Source organism: Dermacentor andersoni, chromosome 8 (genome assembly GCF_023375885.2).
Source record: "Dermacentor andersoni chromosome 8, qqDerAnde1_hic_scaffold, whole genome shotgun sequence".
NCBI lineage: Eukaryota > Metazoa > Arthropoda > Arachnida > Ixodida > Ixodidae > Dermacentor > Dermacentor andersoni.
Window position 1 is genome coordinate 157,951,768 of NC_092821.1, and position 24,322 is coordinate 157,976,089.

At 44.0% G+C, this 24,322-nt stretch overlaps 1 protein-coding gene across 11 annotated transcripts in view; it reads left to right on the forward strand.

Moving 5' to 3' along the window:
• The window catches only part of LOC140219924 (sodium-independent sulfate anion transporter-like), a 521,780-nt gene that overhangs the window by 295,829 nt on the left and 201,629 nt on the right, over window positions 1-24,322 (forward strand). For all 11 annotated transcript variants that reach the window (XM_072290106.1, XM_072290101.1, XM_072290100.1 and 8 more), the window contains exons 3-4: window positions 1,469-1,664; window positions 3,025-3,110. In XM_072290106.1, the coding sequence (XP_072146207.1) occupies window positions 1,469-1,664; window positions 3,025-3,110 (282 nt within the window). The remainder of the gene's footprint in view (window positions 1-1,468; window positions 1,665-3,024; window positions 3,111-24,322) is intronic.

Below are 24,322 nucleotides of genomic sequence, written 5' to 3' on the forward strand. Positions count from 1 at the left end.
GTGGGTTTGACTCCCGCCAGTGTTTGTAGGTGCGACCACTGCCAAAATTGATGGTGCCATCATCAATGGTGGCACCATCAATTGTTCCATTAAGTTTTGGCCCCACCAAAGGTTGTGAGATTGAGTGCCTTAATTAACTTTGCCTTAATTAAGACCAATAGTCGTGGGTTAACTCTCACCAGTGCTTATGGGTGGCTTCATCAATTTTAGGGTCATTGAATTTTGGTTCTATAAGGCCGGACATCGGATTTTTCATCCCATGAGCCGTCTAAGGCTTTCACCGTAATTATAAAAATTAAAGAAGCACTCAACAGCTAGCAGATTCAACGCAATGTTAGAATCTAAATGAATTGAAGCTTCTTTGTGTTAGTGAGACAATAACAGTAGTGGATGACATAAGCACAGCCTTGTCACCTGTAGCCGTTTAGGTGTCTGAGTCACGAGTAAGGTGATAATGTATGATGCGTGTCGAGGAAAGATTGTTGATGAGAGAGCTGTTTGCGCAGAGAAGTACGATGTATGCCTAAATAAATTTAAGGCTTTATAGTTCATACCCCCTGTGTCACAGCGGCACATCTGTTCAGGGGCTTAGACGAAAAATTGGCACATACCCAGTGGCACATACCTAGTTATCGAAGTTGTTTACGAGGCCACACAGCAGCCAGCAAAAAGTTGTCTATTCAAGCATGTTCAAAGAACTGCAGGTGGTCAAAATTAATCCGGAGTCTCTCACTACAGTGTGTGCCTCATAATCAGATGGTGGTTTGTGCCCATAAAACTCCGGGCATTTTTCTTTTTTTGATAGCTCTGTCCAGTTTGTCTGTCCTTCCGAGAAAGGGTGTTCATGCTTTGAACATAATGGTGCTTGCTCAGCTGGTGCTTATGTTCTGCTGCTTATCACGAGGTAGTTTGATTCCTTCCTAGTCATAATAGCCTTACTTCGAGAGAGACAGAATACAAAAATGCCTATGTATTTGGTACATGATAAACCTAGCTGGTCAGAAATAACTGGTAGCTCTCTGTTAACAGTGTTTTTTGTATAATGGGTGTTACATAGGGACATAAAATCCTTTTAGGTATTGTTACACGATTTGAACAAGTTATTATCTACAAACTTGCTCTGCATGACACCTCAGTTATTTCAGTGGTTTCAGACCTGTTACTCTCACTGCCATTATCTTTTTGTTCTCTTGGCACTTTAATACATAATGCTGATGTTCACAATACTATTACTAAAGATGGCATACTTAACAAAACTTTGTGTGGGCCTGCTGGTATTTAACAAACTTCAATTGAAATGTGCAAAATGATCACGGGCACAGAAAGGTACACCTGCGATTGGGATGTGTGGAGTCTGTGTTGTAAATGTGCCTAATTCTAGTGTTTGTTTCACACAGTTTGCTTGGCATCATCAGCTTGCACTCTGTGGAAGTGACATTTATTTTCAACATTTTCACATGCTGTGCAGTATGGGCTGTACACGGCATTCATGGGAAGCTTCATGTATACCATCTTTGGGAGTTGCAAGGACCTTACCATTGGTCCCACAGCCATCATGTCCATCATGACTGGGGAGTACACACACGTTGGTGGGCCCACATTTGCTGTCATCCTTACATTCCTCTCGGGAGTCATCCAAATCCTCATGGGATTGCTCAACCTAGGTGAGTTTCAAGAGCTTGAAATGAATTGATTTTCCACCATTACTTTTCCTAGGCTGTAATTTTTGTTGTCCAGTTTTAAAACACTGCTTTGCAGTTGTCGGGCAAAAGCTGTCAAGCTAAATTTTCTTGGAAGTGTCGGGTTAAACCTCTCGCATCATTTTTAGGAATACCAACATGAAATTTGCAACCTGACATTTTGCACTTGAAATTTGTGCTTTAAACTTAGGTCCATACCTTCTAAACCCTAGTAAAAAAATACTGGCAAGTGTCGGAACACCCGAAGTATAGGTTAGTAGACCGTAAAGATTTATGGTCGCTTAGCGCAAACAAGGAAGGATGGAGGGTGACAAGGGTAGCGCCAAGTCTTTGTCTCCTTCCGTGCTTGTTTGTTTTGCGCTTAATGGCTATAATTTTTTATGATCTGCTGGGCACTATGAACCGACTAGCCTAGCAACATGTGCAGTCAACCGATGCTTTAACAGTACTGCACCAGCGGCGACTGGCCGACCGGTCAGCACCTTCTAACTGCACGAAGCGATGAGATCAGCAACAGTAGAACATGTGCATGAAGTTCGCAGGATGCCGTTATCACGGATAAGCTGCGGAGCTTGCACCGAGTTATTCATGCCAAAGGCTGCATCATGCTGGTGGAAAGAGCCTAGCAGATGAAACTTGTGCATCCATTGAACTTGGTGTACATCCACTACTCTTGTTGATCTTGTCGCTTCGCGCTGTTAGGTGCTGAGCAGCCGGCCAGTCGACGCTCATGCAGTACTGTTAAAGAATCACTTGACTGTGCTTCTGGACCTTAAGTATAATTTACTATATGGTGCTTGATTGCACAAACCAGTTTTGGTTCGAATACAGAGGCGGCAGATGTGTCATGATGTCGTAATACATTGACTCTCTTCACTCCTGCATTCGCTGAAGCTGCGACTTGTGTGTGCAGCTAGAAGACATGTGTGCAGCACTTGTGTCAGTAAATTTTTCTGTGTCATGACCTCACAATAATGTTGATGGTCCCAAATTGAGCATTTGGAAACCAACTTTAGTATGAAATTGAAATACCTGTCTAATGTTTCCCAACCTTCATCAACTGTCATCTTTTTATGTGCGAGGGTCATGTGGTACAGTTTACAGAACTTTGAAAACATGTCAGTACATCTTTAAAACTGGCCTTGCATAGTTGTCACAATCTGTTTTGTCACAAGAAGCAGCTCTGGGAATTTAAAGTACTGTTGCCACCTGTCTTTGCATTGTTTTCAAACTTATAAAAGATGCTGTTTTTGATTAAAAAATGGCTTTATATGCTGGTTCTGACTACGTTGATCAGTACTTCCCACATTGCCTGTCTACACAGGTTTCATAGTGGAATTCATATCTGGTCCTGTGATCAGTGGTTTCACATCAGCAGCTGCCATCACTATTGCAAGCACACAACTCAAGGTAAGGCTACTTTACGATGAGTGACGAAACTTAAAGGTACTTATGACAAGTAACAAAACATTTCATGCCTAACAGCGATACATCATAGACCTAGTAGGATACAAATATGTTGGCACATGAAATGAGAGGTGAAAACAAGAGCTTAGTCCAAAATGAACTTCATGTTTCATGACATAGATCTGAATGCGATGTGTGACAACCTGCAATGAGATTTGCTGGCATCGGAAGAGGAAACTGAGTGTGTGCCAGCATTTTCATGTGACACGAGTGGGCGAGAACTGCGGGAAAGCTGCCATGGCAGGCACCTGCTGCTCTTGATTGTGCATGCCTCACTCTTGTGGCCGGAATATGTATCATGCGATCGTATTTTGATCATGTACTGAACATTGATACCAGAAGATCCAGGTTTTCCAGGAATGTATTAACTGGTAAAAAGAACTCTTAACTGTACAGTTGAACCTCGCAATAACGAAATTGATGGGAAACATGAAAAAAATTTACTTTCGCAAGAATTTCATTGTTGCAAAATGACAGCACAGATAGGTAATGCATTGCAGAATGAAATTTTACTGTCAAAATTTCATTGGCCTACTTCAGCAAACTTTGCTCAAGGATAAACCACATTGCCGACAGTACAAAGTGCGTCGATCAGCAATGGCAGCATTGCTGTGGAGCAGTATTCTTGGTCAATTGCTTTCCGAGATACGATCATTTTTGCGAGATTTTGCATAACTCGGCACCAGGGGCAGAGCAACAGCGCTCCATGCAAGCAGCAGCATTTCTCCAGTACACGCTGTCACCTGTAGACGCCAGCGTGTCCAGTGTTGAGCATGAAAGTGATCGTATGTCCTATACCCAAAGGCAATCGATTGAGATTATGGCCCCTTCATGCAAATCTATGTCTGGTGCCGAATCCGCACATGATGCCTGTTGGTTGGCACCGAAACCAGCATTCTTGAAGCAAGGGATGCGTATTCCCGGATGATCACTTAATCACGGCCTGATGCATGGCACTCCATGCTGTGACCGCTATCTCAAGCGTTGTGAACAATTCCACGTCTGAGGGACGTCGATTTTCCTGTTTTCACTGCATTTTGCTCACTGAGGTGCACGTCAAGCACTGCACTAGGTGTGCAAACATAATCGTCACATGTCGGTAGCAAAATGCGTGCCGTTTCGAACGGGCAATCATCAAACCAGATGGCAGTCATGACGTGCTTCCGGTGCACGCAAGTGTAATGTGGTGGTATTTTACACAATTTTAGTGCAAAGCAATCACATTTGAGCACATTTCGGAGTCTGTTAGCCTTGCACTAGTAAGTAATATGCAGAGTTACGTTCCGGCAAATTTCGTTGATGCAGGATTACAGTGAAGGAGGGAGATGGAAATTCAAGACGATGAGCGAAATGGGAACAAGGTAAAAGTGGGAGCCAATGTTTCGACAAGCGGTCTTGTCTTTTTCAAGGCGACATATGTTTTCCTTGGCGCAGTATATATAGGTAGAATTCTTCTAAAGGGAAGAGGGGGGTAAGCCAGGTGAACGAGGCAATGACCGAGAGTTTGTTAGCAGCAAGAGCATAGAATTGAAAAGAAATGTGTGCTATTCATTGTCAGAGGAGGAATGTGGGGTAGCGCTGTGTGTCAGCTGGTTGGTGTGTCACTGTAGGTACCTTCCTTTTCATGGAAAGAGCCTGCATAATGAAGGTGGTGGGGTGGGGAGCGGCAATGAGGGGAGGATTATCTGCTCTGCTGAAGTTCAGTGAACTATTGTCTCTCTGCAAGAGAGAATAAAAGAAGCAGCAGCAAACGGTGCTCGTGAAAAAAACAAAACAAAAATACTGAAATGAAATAAATAAATAAAGAAAAAAAGGAAAGAACTGAAAAAAAAGAAGCACTAAACAACCAAACTAAATATTGTTGCCTATAGCTTGAAATTTAGCATAGCGAATAGATTCTAAAGCTCCCTTTGAAATGTTTATGCCTATTGGTTGCAATGTATTGAACTTATGAATAAGGTATGATTTACTGTTTTTTCCTTCTCATTCAGAATGGAAATTTGACTGTAAGACGTAGATTTTAAGTTCATCAAAGTTATGACCTGGTTGGTTGAAATGCTTAGCGATGGCTTTGAGAAGCTTTTTAGCTGTGTCTATGCGATGTCCATTTAATCCGACGTTCATTGATTGTCCCGTTTCACCGATACATTGTTTCTTACAGAAGCAGCATTCAAGCATATAAATCACATCCAAACTTGCACAAATAGAGCTAGTTTTCACTCCGTGTGTATAACTATTTGTGGTGCTTTTAATTTTAATGTCACTTTGAAGGTGCCTGCAGGTCTTGCACCTGAGGTGACAACATGCTTTTATTACGGGGGAATGGTGTCGGCTGACTTTTATGTGCACTAACATAATAATAATAGTAATAATAATAATACTTTATTGATGACTTGAGTATAACACAATGCAAGAATCAGGCCTGCCAAAGCTGCAGTGGGCTTGAACGGCAGTGCCTGGCAGACAGCAACAGAGCCATCAGTAACACGTTATTAGTTTGTATACAACAGTGAAAAAAAAAATCACATGACAGACTTTCGATCACGCATTAATGTGTCCAAGAGCCTTTCTGAGATTGCATTTCGTCCTCGCGTCTTCTATGCTTTGGGGAAGTAAATTAAGCATTGTGGGGACATAATAGTTCCAGAGTCTTCGACCGTATCTCATCTTACAGCGGTCTGTAACATGAGGATTCTTTGGTCTCAGACAACGAACAGGCACATCAGGAATTTTATACTGGCTTATCCAAAAATGCTTTAAAACAACAATTTCTAGCAGCAAGGAGTTGAAATCAGGTAAAGACAAAGTTTTGAACACATCAGATTTGGGGGAGACATCATATGCAACATGCTTCAGAATACCACGAAGGATGGAATTGACCCGGTTTACCAAATATTGGGCGCCATGACCATATGTAGATATCCCATATCGGATTACACTGTAGCATAAGGCATGTACTACAAGCATGCGGACAGACAATGGCATGTAAAATTTAATGTTATACAAAACACAAGACACTGCGTGAATTTTTTGACAAATATGTGCGAAATGAGAACTCCAGGATAAATCACTGTAAAAAAAAACTGCCAAGGTATTTAATTGAACGAGCATATTGCACAGGGTCGCAGGAACAGGGTTTGCAATATGATGTGTGCAAATATAATGGGGACGATAGGGTAACTTGCTTGACAGGGTTGTGGAAACAGATTAGTTGAGTTTTGGGCGCACTGATATCGACTACATTATTCTGAAACCAGCCCATCACTTTCGTTGTTGCCATTTGTAAAGAGATGGCATCAGTGTAACTTCGAGCCTATGAAACAAGGACACTGTCATCAGCATACTGATATACTTTGATGTTCACAATATTAGATAAATCGTTGAAATATAAATTACATAATAACGGACTTAAAATTGAACCTTGGGGGAGCCAGCTTTAATTTCGGTCAGGTTGCTACGAAATTTTCCAATAGACACAAGTTGGTGCCTGTGAGATAATAAGTTTTTCAGAAGCTGCAAAAACGCACCTCAAAAGCCTAGCAAAGAAAGTTTGGTTAGTAGTATGCTATGGCATACGCTGTCAAACGCTTTGCGTTTATGTAATACCCCCATTGTAATACCCCATTGTAATACCCCCATTGTAATACCCCTTATGTAATACCCCCATTGAGGGGTCTTTAAGGAAATAAAAGTGTAGTGAAGTGAAGTGAAGTGAAGACGTTGAGAAACAGTGCACAAGCAATCTGATTGTGTTCAAACGCAGAGTTTAGTGTATTGGAAAAATCTTCAAGCAGCAACTGTGTGCCCCAATTCGGTACAAAGCCATACTGGCTAGGAGATAACACGCCATGCTTGTTTAAAAAGCTGCTCATTGTCTTGAGCAAATGTTTTTCCAATATCTTCCCAATGCATGAAAGGATTGAAATAGGCTGGTAGTTTTCAATATTGTTGCGTGCGCCACTTTTACAAAGAGGAATGACCAGCGGGAGTGATACCAGTGGTAATAATATTGTTTAAAATGAGTAGTAGCACATCTTTTATTGCTTTGAAAGTTCTGTGCAGCTCTAATATTGAAATGCCATCAATTCCTGGGGACTTATTTGGTTTTAGAATGAAAAGGATCGATTTCAGATAATGTTCAGAAAGCATGGGAAGAAAGGCGGATTCTGAAATACTGGTTTGCAATGTGCAAATATCTGGATAAGGACTCACTACACCAGACACTCTTGAAAAAAATGAGTTAAAATCATTAGCGGTGGTAGGACCATTTGAAGAAAAACAAGACATCAGATCAACATGGCGATTAGCATTTGCATCACCACCTCTAAGATTGTTAATTAGGGACCATGTTTTCCTGCTGTCACAACGAGTGTCCGTAAATTTTGCTTGTATGTTATTACCTTTTGCTAGACGTATCATAGCATTGACCTTATTTCGAAGCTCTTTGAACCAAAGCCGCAAAGCAGTACAATGAGGAGTTCTATTTGTTTGAACCCACAACACGTCTTTTGCTTTTATCGCCGCAAGTATTTTTGTCGACATCCATTTACGGTCCAAGTTAGTATGTTGTTTGATGTTACAGACCTGTGTAGCTGCAAGCCGGAAATCAATGAACAGCGTTACAATGTTGTCATAGGCGTCGCCTGGAGGAACAGTCATCAAAAAATTATGCCAGTCGTGATTCATTACGAATTTGTCGAAAGCCAAGGGGTCAACAATTGAGATTTGTTTGAATTCGTTTGGAGCGACCAAGTCAATAGTGTCATCTGTTAGAGAGCAGCAAACCATGTAATAATCAGCAAGTTTTGTTGCAATAACATCAGATTTGACACTCAAGTTATGTGCACGTATATATATATTGTCACGTGGAGGTGACGTTGAAGAACACAGTAGCAATACTGTGAAAGACAAAACTAACTTTTATTGGGCGAACCTGTGCCCACAAAAACAGGCTACACTTATAGCGCAACGATAGCGGCGAACACGGTCAGCGATCGTCGAAAATCTTATCAACGGGTCAAGCGCGTTGGCTTTTATACATCAATCGTCGAATGTTCCAGACTAATCGTTGGGACCCGCGTGCCTTCCGCAAAGTTCTACACCATTCGCGTCAGGCGATGAAATCAGATAGCATAAGGTTCGGCGACAATAGACAGCAAATAGAAGCATCGATAACTTTCCAGAAACTTTGGATACATGCAGGCGCGTCCCGCGCTGTGCGATAACATTCGTTAGGCGGTGAAACGTGGTCGCCCGATAAAGATAAGTACACGTGTCATTACCCCCCCTCTTAAAAAGCATTGACCCGATGCTGCAAACAAACGAAAGTAATAAACAAAAGCACTCGTAGCAAAGAAAACAACAAAAATAAGGAAGTTCGTCAGCGTCCATAAAAGGGTTTAAGGCGCACCATGTGGACCACTTCAGATCGTGCGCGGCGCCGCTGTGAATGCGAAATGCCGTCTGGCACGACCTCATAGTCCAGAGCGCCAATACATCGGATGACCTTGTACGGTCCGAAATAGCGTCGGAGTAGTTTCTCACTGAGTCCTCGTCGGCGTATCGGGGTCCATACCCAAACGCGGTCGCCGGGCTGGTACTCGACGAAGCATCGTCGGAGGTTGTAGTGTCGGCTGTTGGTCCTTTGCTGGTTCTTGATACGCAGGCGGGCGAGCTGTCGGGCATCTTCGGCGCGCTGGAGATAGGTAACGACGTCAAAATTTTCCTCGTCAGTGACGTGCAGCAGCATGGCGTCGAGTGTCATCGTCGGGTTCCTGCCGTAAACCAGCTTAAATGGCGTGATCTGTGTTGTTTCTTGCACCGCCGTGTTGTAAGCGAATGTTACGTACGGCAGGACCGCATCCCACGTCTTGTGCTCGACGTCGACGTACATTGCTAGCATGTCGGCGAGGGTCTTGTTCAGGCGCTCCGTGAGACCATTCGTCTGTGGATGGTCGGCAGTTGTCCTCTTGTGACTTGTCTGGCTGTATTACAGAATGGCGTGCGTGAGCTCTGCTGTAAAAGCCGTTCCTCTGTCGGTGATGACGACTTCTGGAGCACCATGTCGCAGCAGGATGTTCTCGACGAAAAATGTCGCCCCTTCGGCTGTGCTGCCTTTCGGTAGAGCTTTAGTTTCAGCGACGCGGGTGAGGAAGTCCATCACCACGACGATCCACTTATTTCCGGAAGTTGATGTCGGAAACGGTCCTAACAAGTCCATCCAGATCTGCTGAAAAGGTCGGTAAGGAGGCTTGATCGGCTGTAGTAATCCCGCTGGCCTTGTCGGTGGTGTCTTGCATTGCTGACAGTCTCGGCATGTCTTGACGTAACGGGCGACATCGGCGGTTAGGTGCGGCCAGTAATACCTTTCTTGTATCCTCGATAGCGTCCGGGAGAAACCGAGGTGACGATCCGACCGCTGGGGTCGGATCGTCATGTAGGGCGTGCAGTACTTCTGGACGCAGCGCCGACGGAACAACAAGAAGGTAGTTGGCGCGGACTGGTGAGAAGTTCTTCATCACGAGTAGGTTGTTTTGAAGCGTGAACGAAGATAATCCACGCTTAAATGCCCTAGGGACAACGTCGGTGTGCCCTTCCAAATACTCGACTAGGGCTTTTACCTCCGGGTCCCCTCGTTGTTGTTCAGCGAAGTCTTCCGCACTTATTATTCCAAGGAAGGTGTCGTCATCCTCGTCATCTTGCGGCGGCGGGTCAATGGGGGTGCGTGATAGGCAATCGGCATCTGAGTGTTTTCGTCCAGACTTGTATGTTACAGTGATGTCGTATTCTTGTAGTCTGAGGCTCCACCGTGCCAGCCGTCCTGAAGGGTCCTTTAAGTTAGCTAGCCAACACAACGTGTGATGGTCGCTGACCACTTTGAATGGCCTGCCATAGAGGTAAGGGCGAAATTTCGCTGTAGCCCAAACGATGGCGAGGCATTCCTTTTCGGTTGTAGAATAATTGCCTTCCGCTTTTGACAATGACCGGCTAGCGTAAGCTATCACGTGTTCATGTCCACCTTTTCTCTGGACTAGGACGGCACCGAGGCCTACGCTACTGGCGTCAGTGTGTATTTCGGTATCGGCGTGCTCATCGAAGTGCGCAAATACAAGTGGCGACTGCATGCGTCGTTTGAGTCCTTGAAATGCGTCGCCCTGCGGCGTTTCCCACTTGAACTCGATGTCACATTTAGTTAACTTTGTCAGCGGCTCAGCGATGCGTGAAAAGTCCTCGACAAATCGCCTGTAGTAGGCACACATGCCAAGAAATCTACGCACTGCCTTCTTGTCGATGGGCTGCGGGAACTTTGCAATGGCAGCTGTCTTCTGCGGGTCGGGGCGGACTCCAGACTTGCTGATGACGTGGCCTAGGAACAGAAGCTCATCATAAGCGAAGTGGCACTTTCTGGCTTCAGAGTGAGCCCTGATGACTTGATGGCCTCTAATACTGTCACAAGCCGCCTAAGGTGGTCGTCTAAATTTTCGGCGAAGACAACGACGTCATCTAAGTAAACAAGACACGTCTGCCACTTCAATCCTGCTAACACCGTATCCATGACGCGCTGAAACGTTGCAGGCGCCGAGCACAGTCCGAATGGCATGGCCTTGAACTCGTAGAGCCCGTCTGGTGTGATGAAGGCGGTCTTTTCACGATCTCTCTCGTCGACTTCTATTTGCCAGTAGCCAGACTTGAGGTCCATCGACGAGAAGTATTTAGCGTTGCAGAGCCGATCCAATGCGTCGTCTATCCGCGGAAGGAGTATACGTCTTTCTTCGTGATCTTGTTCAGTCGACGATAATCGACGCAGAAACGTAGGGTTCCGTCCTTTTTCTTCACCAGGACAACAGGAGATGCCCATGGGCTTTTCGACAGCTGGATGATGTCGTCGCGCAGCATTTCGTCGACTTGTTGCCTAATAGCTTCACGTTCTCGCGTCGAAACTCGGTAAGGGCTCTGGCGGAGTGGTCGAGCACACTCTTCAGTTATGATGCGATGCTTTGCAATTGGTGTTTGTGGAATCCTCAATGACGTCGAAAAGCAGTCTTTGTATCGACGGAGAAGACTTCTGAGCTGTTGCTGCTTGCTCATGGGGAGACTTGGATTTACGTCGAAGTCTGGTTCGGGGACTATGGTCGGCGGGGTAGATGCGGCAGAATCCGTGAGCTTATGACGTCGCGTCAAGATTGGAGAGGCAGTTGGAATTAGCTAAGAAACAGCCTACACCAGAATCTGACCACCAGCCTTCATAACAAAATATTCTATCCTGCAGGGCGCAAGGGCATCTACATCAGCAGGCATTTGGTGTGTTGCAACACCACGTACCCGAGCACATGAGGGTTGGACCATCCCAAGTCTAACCGTGCGCAGTTTACCCGTGTCTGGGCAAAAGGGGATCCTGGGGTTGAGCTGATGCTTATTGTCTATACCTTTAAGGCCCCTTGGCAGAGGCAACACATGCCTTTCTCCTTGGCTTCACGTAGACAGCACCTCCGGACTGACCCATCTGGGGGAAATCAGTAGTCTCCTTTTCCTACTCTCCTCTCTTATCTTTGTCTTTCTCTTCCACTTAATCTTTCCTATCTTCTCCTCTCTTCTGCATTACTTCCAATTTTCTAGGCAGCGAGGGTTATGTTATATTCGGTTATGGTGGTAATGTACAGCTAGCGTTTGCAGGACCTGTTTCACAGGTCCTGCTGCATCCCGTTGTAAGGCTCCAGGGTGGGTGGCTGGCGTTTCTGCCAAAAGATGCAGGCACTTATGACTGGACTCCGCAACCAAAAACAGTATGAAAAACTGCCCAAACTAGTATAATTTGGGGACGACCAAGTAACTACAGTCAAACCTCGATATATCGAACACGGATATATTGAATTATTGCGTATATCGAACAATTTCTATATCACATGGAAAATCGCATGCATTTTTAATTATTTATTTTGAACGGGGCCGGATGTAAAATGGATATATCTAACTCCGCCGCCCCAGACCAAGTGCGCTCTGTTGACAGGAGGCGAGCTTTCCCGCAACACTCTCGAAGATAGCGGCGGCGCGATCGGCGTTCCAGACTGCTGCGTACGACAGCAGCCCACATCGGTTGCGCCGAGGGCGCCATTTGAACGTAGCGGCGTACACACGCGGCGGCTTGGAGCCAGCACGGCCGCCTCGATCACGCGCGCACCTATGCGCGCACGGCGGGGCAAGCCGCCTCGATAACGCGCGCACGGCGAAGCTTGCCCCCGCCGTGCACGCGTGATCGAGGCGGCCGTGGAGCCAGTTGGAGCGCTTTGTCGGTGCTGAGCCACACATCATGTGCATTGCGGACTTCGTTGGCGGTGACGACAGCACCGGAACAGTGGCGGAGTTAACAGACGTGGATATCGCGGCAGAAGTGACTGCTGAGCGGCCAAACGAAGACGCTGCCGAGGCTGATCCAGCAAGCGCTGATGTTGCCCCGCTCCCGACTGCAACTGAGGCTGTAGCTGCTTTGGCTGTTGTACGCCGCTACTGCGGCGCAATAGAAGGCACTGGACTGTCTCTTGTGGACCGTTTGGACTATGTTGAGGACGCCGTGGTCAAGCACACGGTTGCTAATATGAAGCAGGCTACGCTGCTTCAGTACTTTCAGCGAACTAAATAAATACTTTGTTTGAAGCTTCATGTGAGTATCTATTGCGCCACGATTGGTTCATTGATTGATTTGCGCTAGTTTCTGACGCGTTTTCTGCGTGATTTTATATATCGAATTCCGGCTATATCGAACTATTTTGCGATCACCGCGCTGTTCGATATATCGAGGTTCGACTGTATAACCCCGCACCGTACTATAAATACCAACCATGGCGTTGTTTCAGATGAAGATCTTCTGGAACTGACTAAAGCTGAACTCCTGGAGGGCTTCAGTGAGCAGAATGTCATCAATGTTAAACAAATTAAGATGAGGTGTGACAACAAGGAAATCCAGACCAAGCACCTGATGCTTACTTTTGGCTCAAGCGTTCTGCCTGAGTCCATCGAGGCCGAGTATATCAAGCTTTGTTGAGGCCATACGTGCCAAATCGTTGGACATGCGCAAGAGCGCATGTCCAACGCTTCACAGGAGGCGATCGACACAATGAACAGCCAGATGATGCCACCAGCACCCACGAAGCTGTAAGATTCTCACGATCGCTCCAAAAGAAGACAAACCTCATGTCACAGCGCCTGTAAAGGGCCTGTGAGCTAATCTTCGTCTCTTAAACACACAGCACAAAACACATTTATCATAGTGGAGACGCAGATACTACAATGGAATGCTAGAGGACTTCTTCATAATCTTGACGATATTAGAGAACTCCTACACAAACGTAATCCAAGGTTGCTGTGTCTTCAAGAGGCACATCTGAAACCTACAAACACTAGCTTTCTTCGCAATTACACCATCCGGCTAACGCATCCGGTAGTGTAGCATTAGTTGCCGACAAGTCTGTAGCTTGTCAACATGTCGCCCTTCAGACGCCCCTTGAGGCAGTGTCAGTTCAGGCAGTCCTTTTTAATGAACTGGTCACTGTGTGTTCCATATACATACCCCCAACTATCATCTCAGAAAAAGCGATTTCTATAATCTCATTGATCAGCTTTCGGACCCCTACATATTCGTGGGTGATTTTAATGCCCACAACACGATGTGGGAAAAGTCCCGATGCGACGTGACGTGACAGGTCGATTCATTGAAAATTTTCATCTGACCTCTAGTGCCTGCCTGTTTAGTAAAAAGGAGCCGACCTATTACAACATCCAACACAACGCATATTCATTGATGGATCTAGCAACTGGCTCTTCTCTTCTGCTGCATCTAGAGTGCAATGTTGTCAATAAATTTTTGGGAAGTGAACACTTTGTTTTAACTTTACACCTGATAACTCTGCATGAAAACCCTCCCCATATAGCATCAGCGGACTGGGAGCATTTTCAAGAATCAACTTATCTACCACAAGATTTTATAAACAATTTTAGTATAGTTGCACATTTTACTGCTTTTATTATTGATGCAGCCAAAAAGTTTATCCCACAAACGAATGGTGGTTCACGTACAAGATGTGTTCCCTGGTGGAACGAAGACTGTAGAGAGGTGCGAAAGAAGCAGAATACAGCATGAGGCATATTGCACAGATTGCCAAATACAGAAAGTCTAATTCAATTTAAAAAAATTTTATCACAGGGAAAGTGGACACGGCGTCACGCAAAGATAAAAAGCTGGGTGAGGTTCCTCTCTGGTATAAACTCATACACACAGGAACACGCCGTGGTTGCTTAGTGGCTATGGTGTTGGGCTGCTAAGCACGAGGTCGCAGGATCGAATCCCGGCCGCGGCGGCCGCATTTTGATGGGGGCGAAATGCGGCCTGTGTACTTAGATTTAGGTGCATGTTAAAGAACCCCAGCTGGTCGGAATTTCCAGAGTCCCCCACTATGGTGTGCCTCATAATCAGAAAGTGGTTTTGGCACATAAAACCCCATAATGTAATGTATGCATACACACAGGAAGCGAAAGTGTGGAATGGCTTAAGAAAGCTAAAAGGGCAACAAATCCATCTGTTGCATCAGGTGAATGACCCCGGGAATACTTTGCAAGACCAGGCACACTCTCTTGGGGAGCACTTTGAGCATGTGTCAAGCTCAATCCATTATTCTTAATGCTTCCTTAAACACAAACAAATAGATGAATGCAAAAAGACATGTTTTTTGCCGCAATTGAACACTCACAAAAGGAAGACACATAAAGACAACACGGGTGTTCCTTTTGTGAGTGCCCCGCAGGGGTGTCTGCGCAAGCAGGTGTTTGGTGTGTTGCGACACCACGTACCCGAGCACACGAGTGTTGGACCCTCCAGCGTGTAGCCGTGTTCGGGGAAAAGGGGATCCTGGGGGTGGAGCTGATGCTGGGCGTTTGGACCTTTACGGCCCCTCAGCGGAGGCAACACCTCTTTGGCCTCGGCTTCACGTAGACGGCACCTCCGGACTGACCCACCTGGGGGAAATCGGTAGTTGCCTTTTCCCGTCTCTCTCTCTCTCTCTTAAACTTTCGTCTTTCTCTCTCACTTTCCACCTGTCCTGTCTTCTTCTCACTTCGTTCACTTCCAATTCTCCAGGCAGCAAGGGTTAACCTGGTGTAGTTCATCCAACCTTGGATCTGTTATATCGGGTTATAGTAGCTATGTACAGCTGGCGTCTGCGTTTTCTTCGGGTCTCACAGCATCCCCTTGTTAGGCTCGGTGGTGGGTGGCTGGCATAGCTGCCGAAATGTTATAAGTTATTGATGGCTTTAAGCACCTTTCCCCAACTTCCTGATCGCCCTCTTTCGAAAAGAGGGCGCACCGAAGAAACTTTTCAATTTTTTGCCCAACGCAAGGAATCCTTCCAGCACTACCACGTCATACATAGTCAGTGCCCCGATAAGACAGTAAGAACCCTTTCACCATTCACCGTTGCGAAAGCTCTCACCGACATTCTAGGTCCTGGATACAAGATCACTAAAATGGCAAGCGGCGACCTACTGCTTGAAGTACGTGACGAGCTCCAACATGAAAAGATTTCAAGTATTCTGGCTTTTGGTGATGTCAAAGTCACAGTGACTCCACATCGCTCTATGAACACATCCAGAGGTGTGGTATCAGACGCCGATCTTTTGAACCTGAGTGAAGAAGAACTACTCGAAGGATGGAAGGAACAAGAAGTTGTCAAAGTACAAAGAATAACGATCAAGCGCAGCAAGAAGGAAATTCCTACAAAACATCTCGTTCTCACGTTTTCTACAAGTGTTCTGCCAGAATCTTTCGATACAGGATACACAAAAACACGAGTAAGACCATACATTCCAAATCCACGTAGATGTTTCAAATGTCAAAGATTTGGCCATGGCTCACAAAGCTGCCGAGGCCGTCTCACTTGCGCAAAATGTGGTCAAGAACATGCTTCCGACAACTGCACTGGCGCACTCCACTGTGTGATCACGCCACATATTCCCGATCATGTCCAACGTGGAAAAAAGAAAAGGATATTATTACACTGAAAGTTAGAGAATATATCGTTTCAAGAAGCGCGAAAACGTGTTTCATTCATTCATACCGCAGGCTATGTTGGTGCGGCGCGTAAGGGGGCAACGCCGCAGCAGACTCCGGCATCTGTCCGGCCCACAAAGAGTGTGGCCGAGGTTGTGCCACCAGCCCCCTCGGCGATAGCAGCCAGCGCTGCCTCGCCGTCACAGAAAGAGGGCCCATCGACCTCAGGGTTGGTAGGCACGAAGGTCTCATCTACTCAGGTGAAGCCTTCACGACAAACGCACTGCTCACAAGAGCGGATGTCCAGTGCCTCTCAAGAGGCAATGGACACTACTTCAAGCCAGACGGCGCAGCAAGCGCCCAAGGACCGCCACCAGTCTCAGGACTGCGGCAAGAAAGACAAACTCTGCATTACGGGGCCTAGGAAGGCCCTGTAATCTAAATCAGTTTTCCTCTCTAAACACGCAGCACACACACACACACACACTATTAACTATGGAGACACAAATATTACAATGGAACGTCAGGGGTCTCCTACATAACCTCGATGATGTCAAGGAACTCTTGCGTAAATATAATCCAAAGGTGCTGTGTGTGCAAGAGACCCATTTAAAACTTACACAGACAGGCTTTCTACTACAATTTAACATTTTTCGCAAATACCGTGACGATGCTTTCGCTTCGTCCGGTGGTGTCGCGATTATAGTTGATAAGCGTGTAGCATGTCAGGCCTTGGAACTCCGAACGCCTTTTGAGGCAGTTGCAGTTCGAGCCTTACTGTTAGGTAAACTCATTACAGTCTCTTCTGTGTACATACCACCCCACTATCGACTCCAAAGAACAGAATTTCTTAGTCTAATCGATGAGCTGCCTGAGCCCTACGTACTCGTTGGGGATTTCAACGCGCACCATACTCTCTGGGGAGACTCCCGATGCGATGTCGAAGGCCGCTTAATAGAAAATTTCTTGTTTCTTCAGGTGCATGCATATTAAATAAAAAGGAGCCGACATTCTATAGCACAGCACATGGCACTTACTCTGCGATAGATTTAGCTATCTCCTCGGCTACACTTGTACCATGCCTAGAACGGGAGCTAGTCAGAAACCCATATGGGAGTGATCATTTTCCCATCTGCCTCAAAACTTTTGAACAAAATGAATTCCTACCACACCCCCCCTCAATGGAAAGTTGCATCCGCAGATTGGAAAAAATTTGAGGAAATCACCCAGATGCAGCGAAATGCTTTTAAAGATTTTAGTGTGAACGATGCTATTGCTTATTTTACTGCTTTTATAATTGACGCTGCAATAGAGTGCATTCCACGAACGAAGGGGACTACAAAAAAGAGGTGCGTGCCGTGGTGGAATGAGCAATGCAAGAATGCGCGTAAGGAGCAAAACAAAGCCTGGCGTTCACTACGTCAATCTCCAACGGCAGAAAACCTCTTCAACTTTAAGCACATAAAATCCAAAGGCAGACGAACACGTCGTATTGTAAAAGAGAAAGTTGGGAAAAATACGTCAAAAGCATAAATTCCTATACACAAAAAGCAAAAGTCTGGAACAGGCTAAGAAAATTAATTACTCGACAAACCTACAACATGCCTTTGGTTGATGATGAAGGCCACAGCCTTCAAGATCAGGCGAACACTCTGGGAGAACACTTCGAGCGAGTTTCTAGCTCTGCGAACTACTCGCAGCCATTCCAGCAACATAAACAGATAGCTGAAAGTAAGGCACTGAACCGTAAGGCTAGCGGAAGTGAACCATACAATCATCCTTTTAGCATTGCTGAGTTCAGAGCTTCCTTGAACGGCTGCACGAAATCGGCACCAGGAGCCAACAGAGTCATGTACATAATGATAAAACATCTTCACCCTGACACGCAGATGGCTCTATTGTCAATTTTCAACACTATCTGGGAAACAGGAGACATTCCATTGGCATGGAAAGAGGCGATTGTAGTCTCTGTCTTGAAACAAGGTAAAGATCCGTCCTCTGTGGCAAGCTACCAGCCCATAGCACTCACAAGTTGTCTATGTAAACTTTTTGAAAGAATGATTAATGGCAGGCTCTTACATTTCCTTGAATCAAATAAGCTCCTTGGCCCATGTCAGTGTGGTTTTAGAGAAGGCCGATCGACTACAGACCACCTCGTTCGCATCGAAGCATATATTCGCGACGCTTTCATACACAAACAGTTCTTTCTTTCTGTATTCTTAGACATGGAAAAGGCTTACGACACCACATGGCGGTATGGAATTCTACGTGACTTATCAGAATTGGGCATCCGCGGAAAAATGCTTAATGTAATCTAAAACTATTTATCAAATCGCACATTCCGTGTCAGAATTGGTAATGTTCTCTCGATACCATTTCTACAGGAAACTGGGGTACCGCAGGGTGGCGTGCTTAGCTGCACACTTTTTATCATAAAAATGAATTCCTTGTGCTCATCAATACCGCGTAGTATATTTTATTTAGTATATGTTGATGACGTTCAAATTGGATTTAAGTCATGTAATCTCGCTATCTGCGAGCGACAAGTACAGCTTTGTTTAAACAAGGTGTCTAAGTGGGCTGATGAAAATGGCTTTACGCTCAATGTCAGCAAGAGTACCTGTCTTCTTTTCACTAAAAAAGAGGTCTCATAGCAAATCCTGAAGTTGAACTTCAGGGACAGCACATACCTGTGAGCACAGAACACAAATTTTTAGGCGTTATTTTAGACACGAAATTAACCTTTATTTCACACCTGAAGTACCTCAGAAACAAATGCCTAAAAACCATGAACATTCGAAAAATTTTGTCACACACAACGTGGGGTAGTGATAAGAAATGCATCATGAACCTTTACAGGAGCCTCATTCGAACACGCTTAGATTATGGGGCAATAGTTTATCATTCGGCTAGCCCTAGTGCATTGAAGATGCTGGATCCTGTCCATCACCAAGGTATCCGCCTGGCGACCAGTGCCTTCGGGACAAATCCTGGGGAGAGCCTTTACGTTGAAGCTAATGAGTGGTCGTTTCAACTTCAGAGGTCGTACTCAAGTTTTATGTACTTTCTGAAAGTAAATGCAAACCGTGAACATCCCTCTTACCCAAGTGTAAACAACATGACATCTGCAACTTTATTTAATAATCGACCGGCAGTTAGAGAACCCTTCTCACTGCGTGTACGGAAACTCAGTCAAGAAATGGATGTTGCACTTTTTGAAAATCCCCTTATGGTTCCTGTCATGCTATGACCGCCGTGGCAATAGCAGCTCATTGAGTGTGATACTTCGTTTGTTGAAATAAGGAAGAACGCTCCCCAGGTACACATTGAAATGCACTTTCTTGAACTTCAGTCGAAGTACTCTGGCCAAGAATTTTACACAGATGCCTCAAAGTCGCATGCCGGCGTTTCATATGCAGCTGTCGGCCCATCATTTTCAGAATTTGACGTCCTGCACCCGGAAACAAGCATATTCACTGCTGAGGCATATGCTGTACTGACAGCTGTTAAACATATCAAGAAAATGAAATTGCAAAAGGCCATTATATTCACAGACTCCCTTAGTGTCGTAAAATCTCTAACATCACTCCAGAAACGCAACAATCCTGTACTCAATGAGCTACATTCGCTCCTGTGCACAGCATATACATCTAATCAGCACGTCATAGTATGTTGGGTACCTGGGCACAGAGGCATTAAGGGCAACATGCTTGCAGATGAAATTGCCACATCCATTGCAACGAAAGCTGGCAACTGTTCCGTAGGTATCCCTGCCTCAGACTTAAAGCGTTTTTGCGCAAAAAACTTAGAAGGCATTGGCAACACAAGTGAGACACCGAAACCTCGAATAAACTCCATTTGATCGAGCCACAATTAGGAAATTTGCCACCGATAACGAAAATAAGGCGAATCGATGTCATTTTCTGCCGCCTCAGGATAGGTCATACGTATGGCATGCACTCTTGTCTCTTGACCGGTAGCGAACCTCCCATATGCTGTAGATGTGGCCAGATACTAACCGTCCTCCATGTTTGTTTATTGTTTGAAGTTTATTTCCTTTCTTCATTACAGAAAGAGGAAACAAGAGCTAAAGGCCATTTGGCCTGACAGGGGCTCTTGCTCCTAAGTGCGTTCGGCTTACATGATGATCCCATGTACTAAAAAGTAAAATATAACAAGAAACAAGCAAGTACGATGTAGAAAATATAAATAAACAAGATAATGTGTGCATTATACAATGACTATGTGAAAAGACATTTATGCTTCAATTTTTGTTTGTGCAATCACATTACCACGCAGATTAAGGAATACATATATAGTGCATAAAAAACAATTTAGTGCGAGAGCAATTTATGTGTAAATAATTTGATAGTGTATGAGTAGATTTTTTATACATTGCTTAAAATTAGGCGCACAAAAATCAATTTTTTGCTCAACAATGTTTAGTAGCCTTGGTATTTGATAGTTTATATCCTGACGTCCGTAGTTAGTACGCGTGAATGGTATTTTCTTGATTTGATAACGTAATGGGTATCGAAGAGAAGTGGGTATGCTGACAACATGGAGCCTGTGTTTTTTTATATGTAAGAGTAATCTATAATAAAATACTTGATTTGCTCGGATCAATAAATGTTTGATGAAGAGATTGTGTGTGGGTAAGTCACGCGGCCTACCATAGTAGTTTTCAAAAATCCGGACTACTCGTTTTTGCAAGCTTAATAACTTATCATAGTTTTTTGTTGTAGTTGTTCCCCAGATCAAGACACAATAAGTTAGCTTCGAGTAAAAAAGGGCGTAGTATATTGCTTTCTTTAGCCATAAAGGTATTAGATCACCTATTTTATATATACAGCCTACTACTTTGCTAAGATCATTGCAAAGCTTATTGACATGATTGTCCCAGGAGAGGTTTTCTTGTAACCATACCCCCAAAAACTTTTGCGTTGTTACTTGTTCTAGCCTCTTTGCTTGAAATAGAACAGTTATATTAACAGGCAATGGCTTGTTTATTGGTCTAAATATTATATATTTGGTTTTGTTGACATTCAATTGTAGTTTGTTGATGTACAGTCATTCAGATAATAAATTTAAATAATCATTTATTTCTTTTTGAATGCATTGCAAGGAAGAATTTGCTAAGAAAAGATTAGTATCGTCTGCGTACATGATGATATTAGGTGAGGAAGAAATGTTAGGAAGGTCATTGATATATAGATTAAATAATATAGGACCAAGTATGGATCCCTGTGGCACGCCAGTCTGTATTTTGAGAAGTGAGGAAGTGGCCTGATTATATGAAACAAACTGGTAACAATCCGTTAAGTAACTTCTCATTAACTCTAATGCTGTACCACGTATACCGTAGTCATAAAGTTTGCACAGAAGTATACCATGATTTACGCTGTCAAAAGCCTTACGCAGGTCCAGAAATAAGCCTATCGTGTATAAACGGTTTTCCATATTTTGCAGTATTTGATGTTTTATATTTAGGAGCGCATCCTCACATGATTTATTTTTTTGGAATCCGTACTGCGCCGTACTAATAATAGAATATTTCCTTAAGAAACCTTCTAGTCGAGTGTTGAGAACAGTTTCAAAAAGTTTTGAAAAAAGAGGTAGTATAGATATGAGTCGGAAATTGTTTGTACTATGATCAGCACCGCCTTTATGAACCGGGCAGACTCTGGCTATTTTAAGTTTGCTAGGAAAAATTCCGGACTCAAACATTTTATTAATAATATGAGCTAATACATTAGAGATGATGTCAGACACATATATTATAGGAGATGCCATGATACCGTCGAAACCTGCAGCACTGTTTGACTTGTTTTTGATCACACTTTCTACTTCGGTTGGTGTCACCGGAAATAGCATTAAAGAATTTTGCAGAGACGGTTTCATAGTATGCCCTATCTCTTCTGGATCTGCTGCAGAAATGTTGCTGCAGCATTGAACAAAGTGAGTGTTTAGGATAGAGACGGCTTCTTCACCTGAAAGAGTACCGTTAACCGAAGCTATTTATAGCTCTTGAGGGCTAGCCTTTCCTCCAGATATTTTCTTAATTTCCAGCCAAACTTTTCTTGGATTCGTATATATGCGCGAGAACACCTTCTCATAATATTTTTCTTTTGCCTTTTTTAATTCTGAATTTACTTGGTTACGGTACTCCTTAAATTTGGCTAATTCATTCATGTCTCTAGTTCTAAGGAATGTATGGTACATTTTATTTTTGTTTTTGATTTTTGTAAAAAGCTCTACATCTATCCACGGCTTTCTAATTTTTTTGGGTCGTTTTGTAGCACTATGTTGTGGGAAGGCTATGTCGCAGCGATTAGTTTATCGAAAAATGAATTGTATGCCTTATTTCGGTCAATTTCAGTTAGTTCAGATTCCCAGTTTTTTTCCCGAATAAGAGAGCGAAAATAGGCTAGCGTCGTTGTATCTATGAGACGGTAGGAATATACAGGCGCATTATGCTTGTATTTCTGCGAACAAGGCAGAAAGCAAAAAATTGGAAGATGATCGCTTATATCAGAGGACATGACACCAGCAGTCACAGTGGAATCATGTACATTAGTGATACAGACATCTAATAAGGTTTGGCTATGTGCTGTAACTCGTGTTGGTAAGGTTATAATATTCGAGCATGCGTAAGAGTAAAGCAGGTGATTATATTCTCGTGTTATTGTATTTTCAGCCATCATATCTATGTTCGTATCACCTAGTATGGCAAACATTTTGCCGGTGCTGCTGAGATAAGCTAGCAGTTTATTCACAAAGGAAAAGAAATCTTTTTTGTTCCCACAGGGTGGTCTGTAGACTACTGAAAATGTTCCTGCTTGAAGACGAATGGTGAGGCATTCAACGTTGCGATTAATTAGGGAGAAATCTGCAATTTTCTCCGAGTTTAGATCATTTCGTACATATGCTGCTAGACCACCACCTCTTGCATAGGTACGGTTTAGTATGTGATGCCTGTAGTTTTCGAACTGTATGGGGTAGTCCTTATCAGATACCCACGTTTCAGTAAAAAGAAGAACATTGGGATTAGTGTTGGTGTGTTGAAACAATTCTTCAATTCTATCTTGTTTATTTTTTATGCTTTGGGCGTTTAAATGAAAGATTGAAATATGTTTTTGCAAACCCGCAGATATATTTGCAAATGAAATGTAATCATGATATAAAGATTTATTGACTGAAGCCATATCTGGACTTAAACCAATAAGAATTATTCTGACGAAATAAAGCTAAATATTAGGTTATCATCTTGCTGATATCTTCAGTGCTGAAAATATGCAGAATAGGAGATGTTTCATTGCGCCTCGCCATTACTTTCCCTCCAGTGGTCCAGACATATTTCCAACCAACCTCATTCTTCCTTTGTTTCGCAGCACTTAGTAATTGTTTACCTTGTCTCGTCAAATGCTCATTAATGAATAAAGGACGATTCTCATCAAAGCCAAGCATTCTGGCATTAATTTTTTCCTTTCGCGATTTAGCAAGAAAACTGTTCCTTTTGAAACGGCGCACAAATCGAACAATTATGTTTTGTTCATTGTGTTTCGCTGTCGGTACTTTATGGCATGCATCAATATCGGAATCTTGCACTTCCTCTGCAACAAGTTCGCCAATCTTCTTTATAATAGCTATTGGCTCAGCATCAACAGGAACACCCTTGATTTCCAAGTTGTTGGAACGCTGGTACGTGTCAAGCTCCTCTAGTTTTCGCGTCAGCTTAGCATTTTGCACTTTAAGTACCTTGTTTTCTGTTACAATGGCATCGATTACTTCTTTCAATGCTCCTAAGTCCTTAATTTCCTGTTTCAGTTCTTTTAGATCCTCTAGACTTTTTTTTATCTCTCTGAGTTCATCAATTATCTCAGCGCGCAATTCGTCCACAGCTTTCTTTGACATGATGCTTCTGGACTATGACACTTTTTCACGCTTGTAGAGTCTAGAATGTTTAAGATGCAGTTCGGCAGCAGTGCATAAATTTGAGCGGGAGGAAATCGAAAATGTATAGCGCTCACCTGCAAAGCAGATAGATTTTAGTTGTGTGCTCAAGATGCACTGCTGCCGAACTGCAAGCCTTGTCGTTGATCCGCCGCTTTTTAAACCA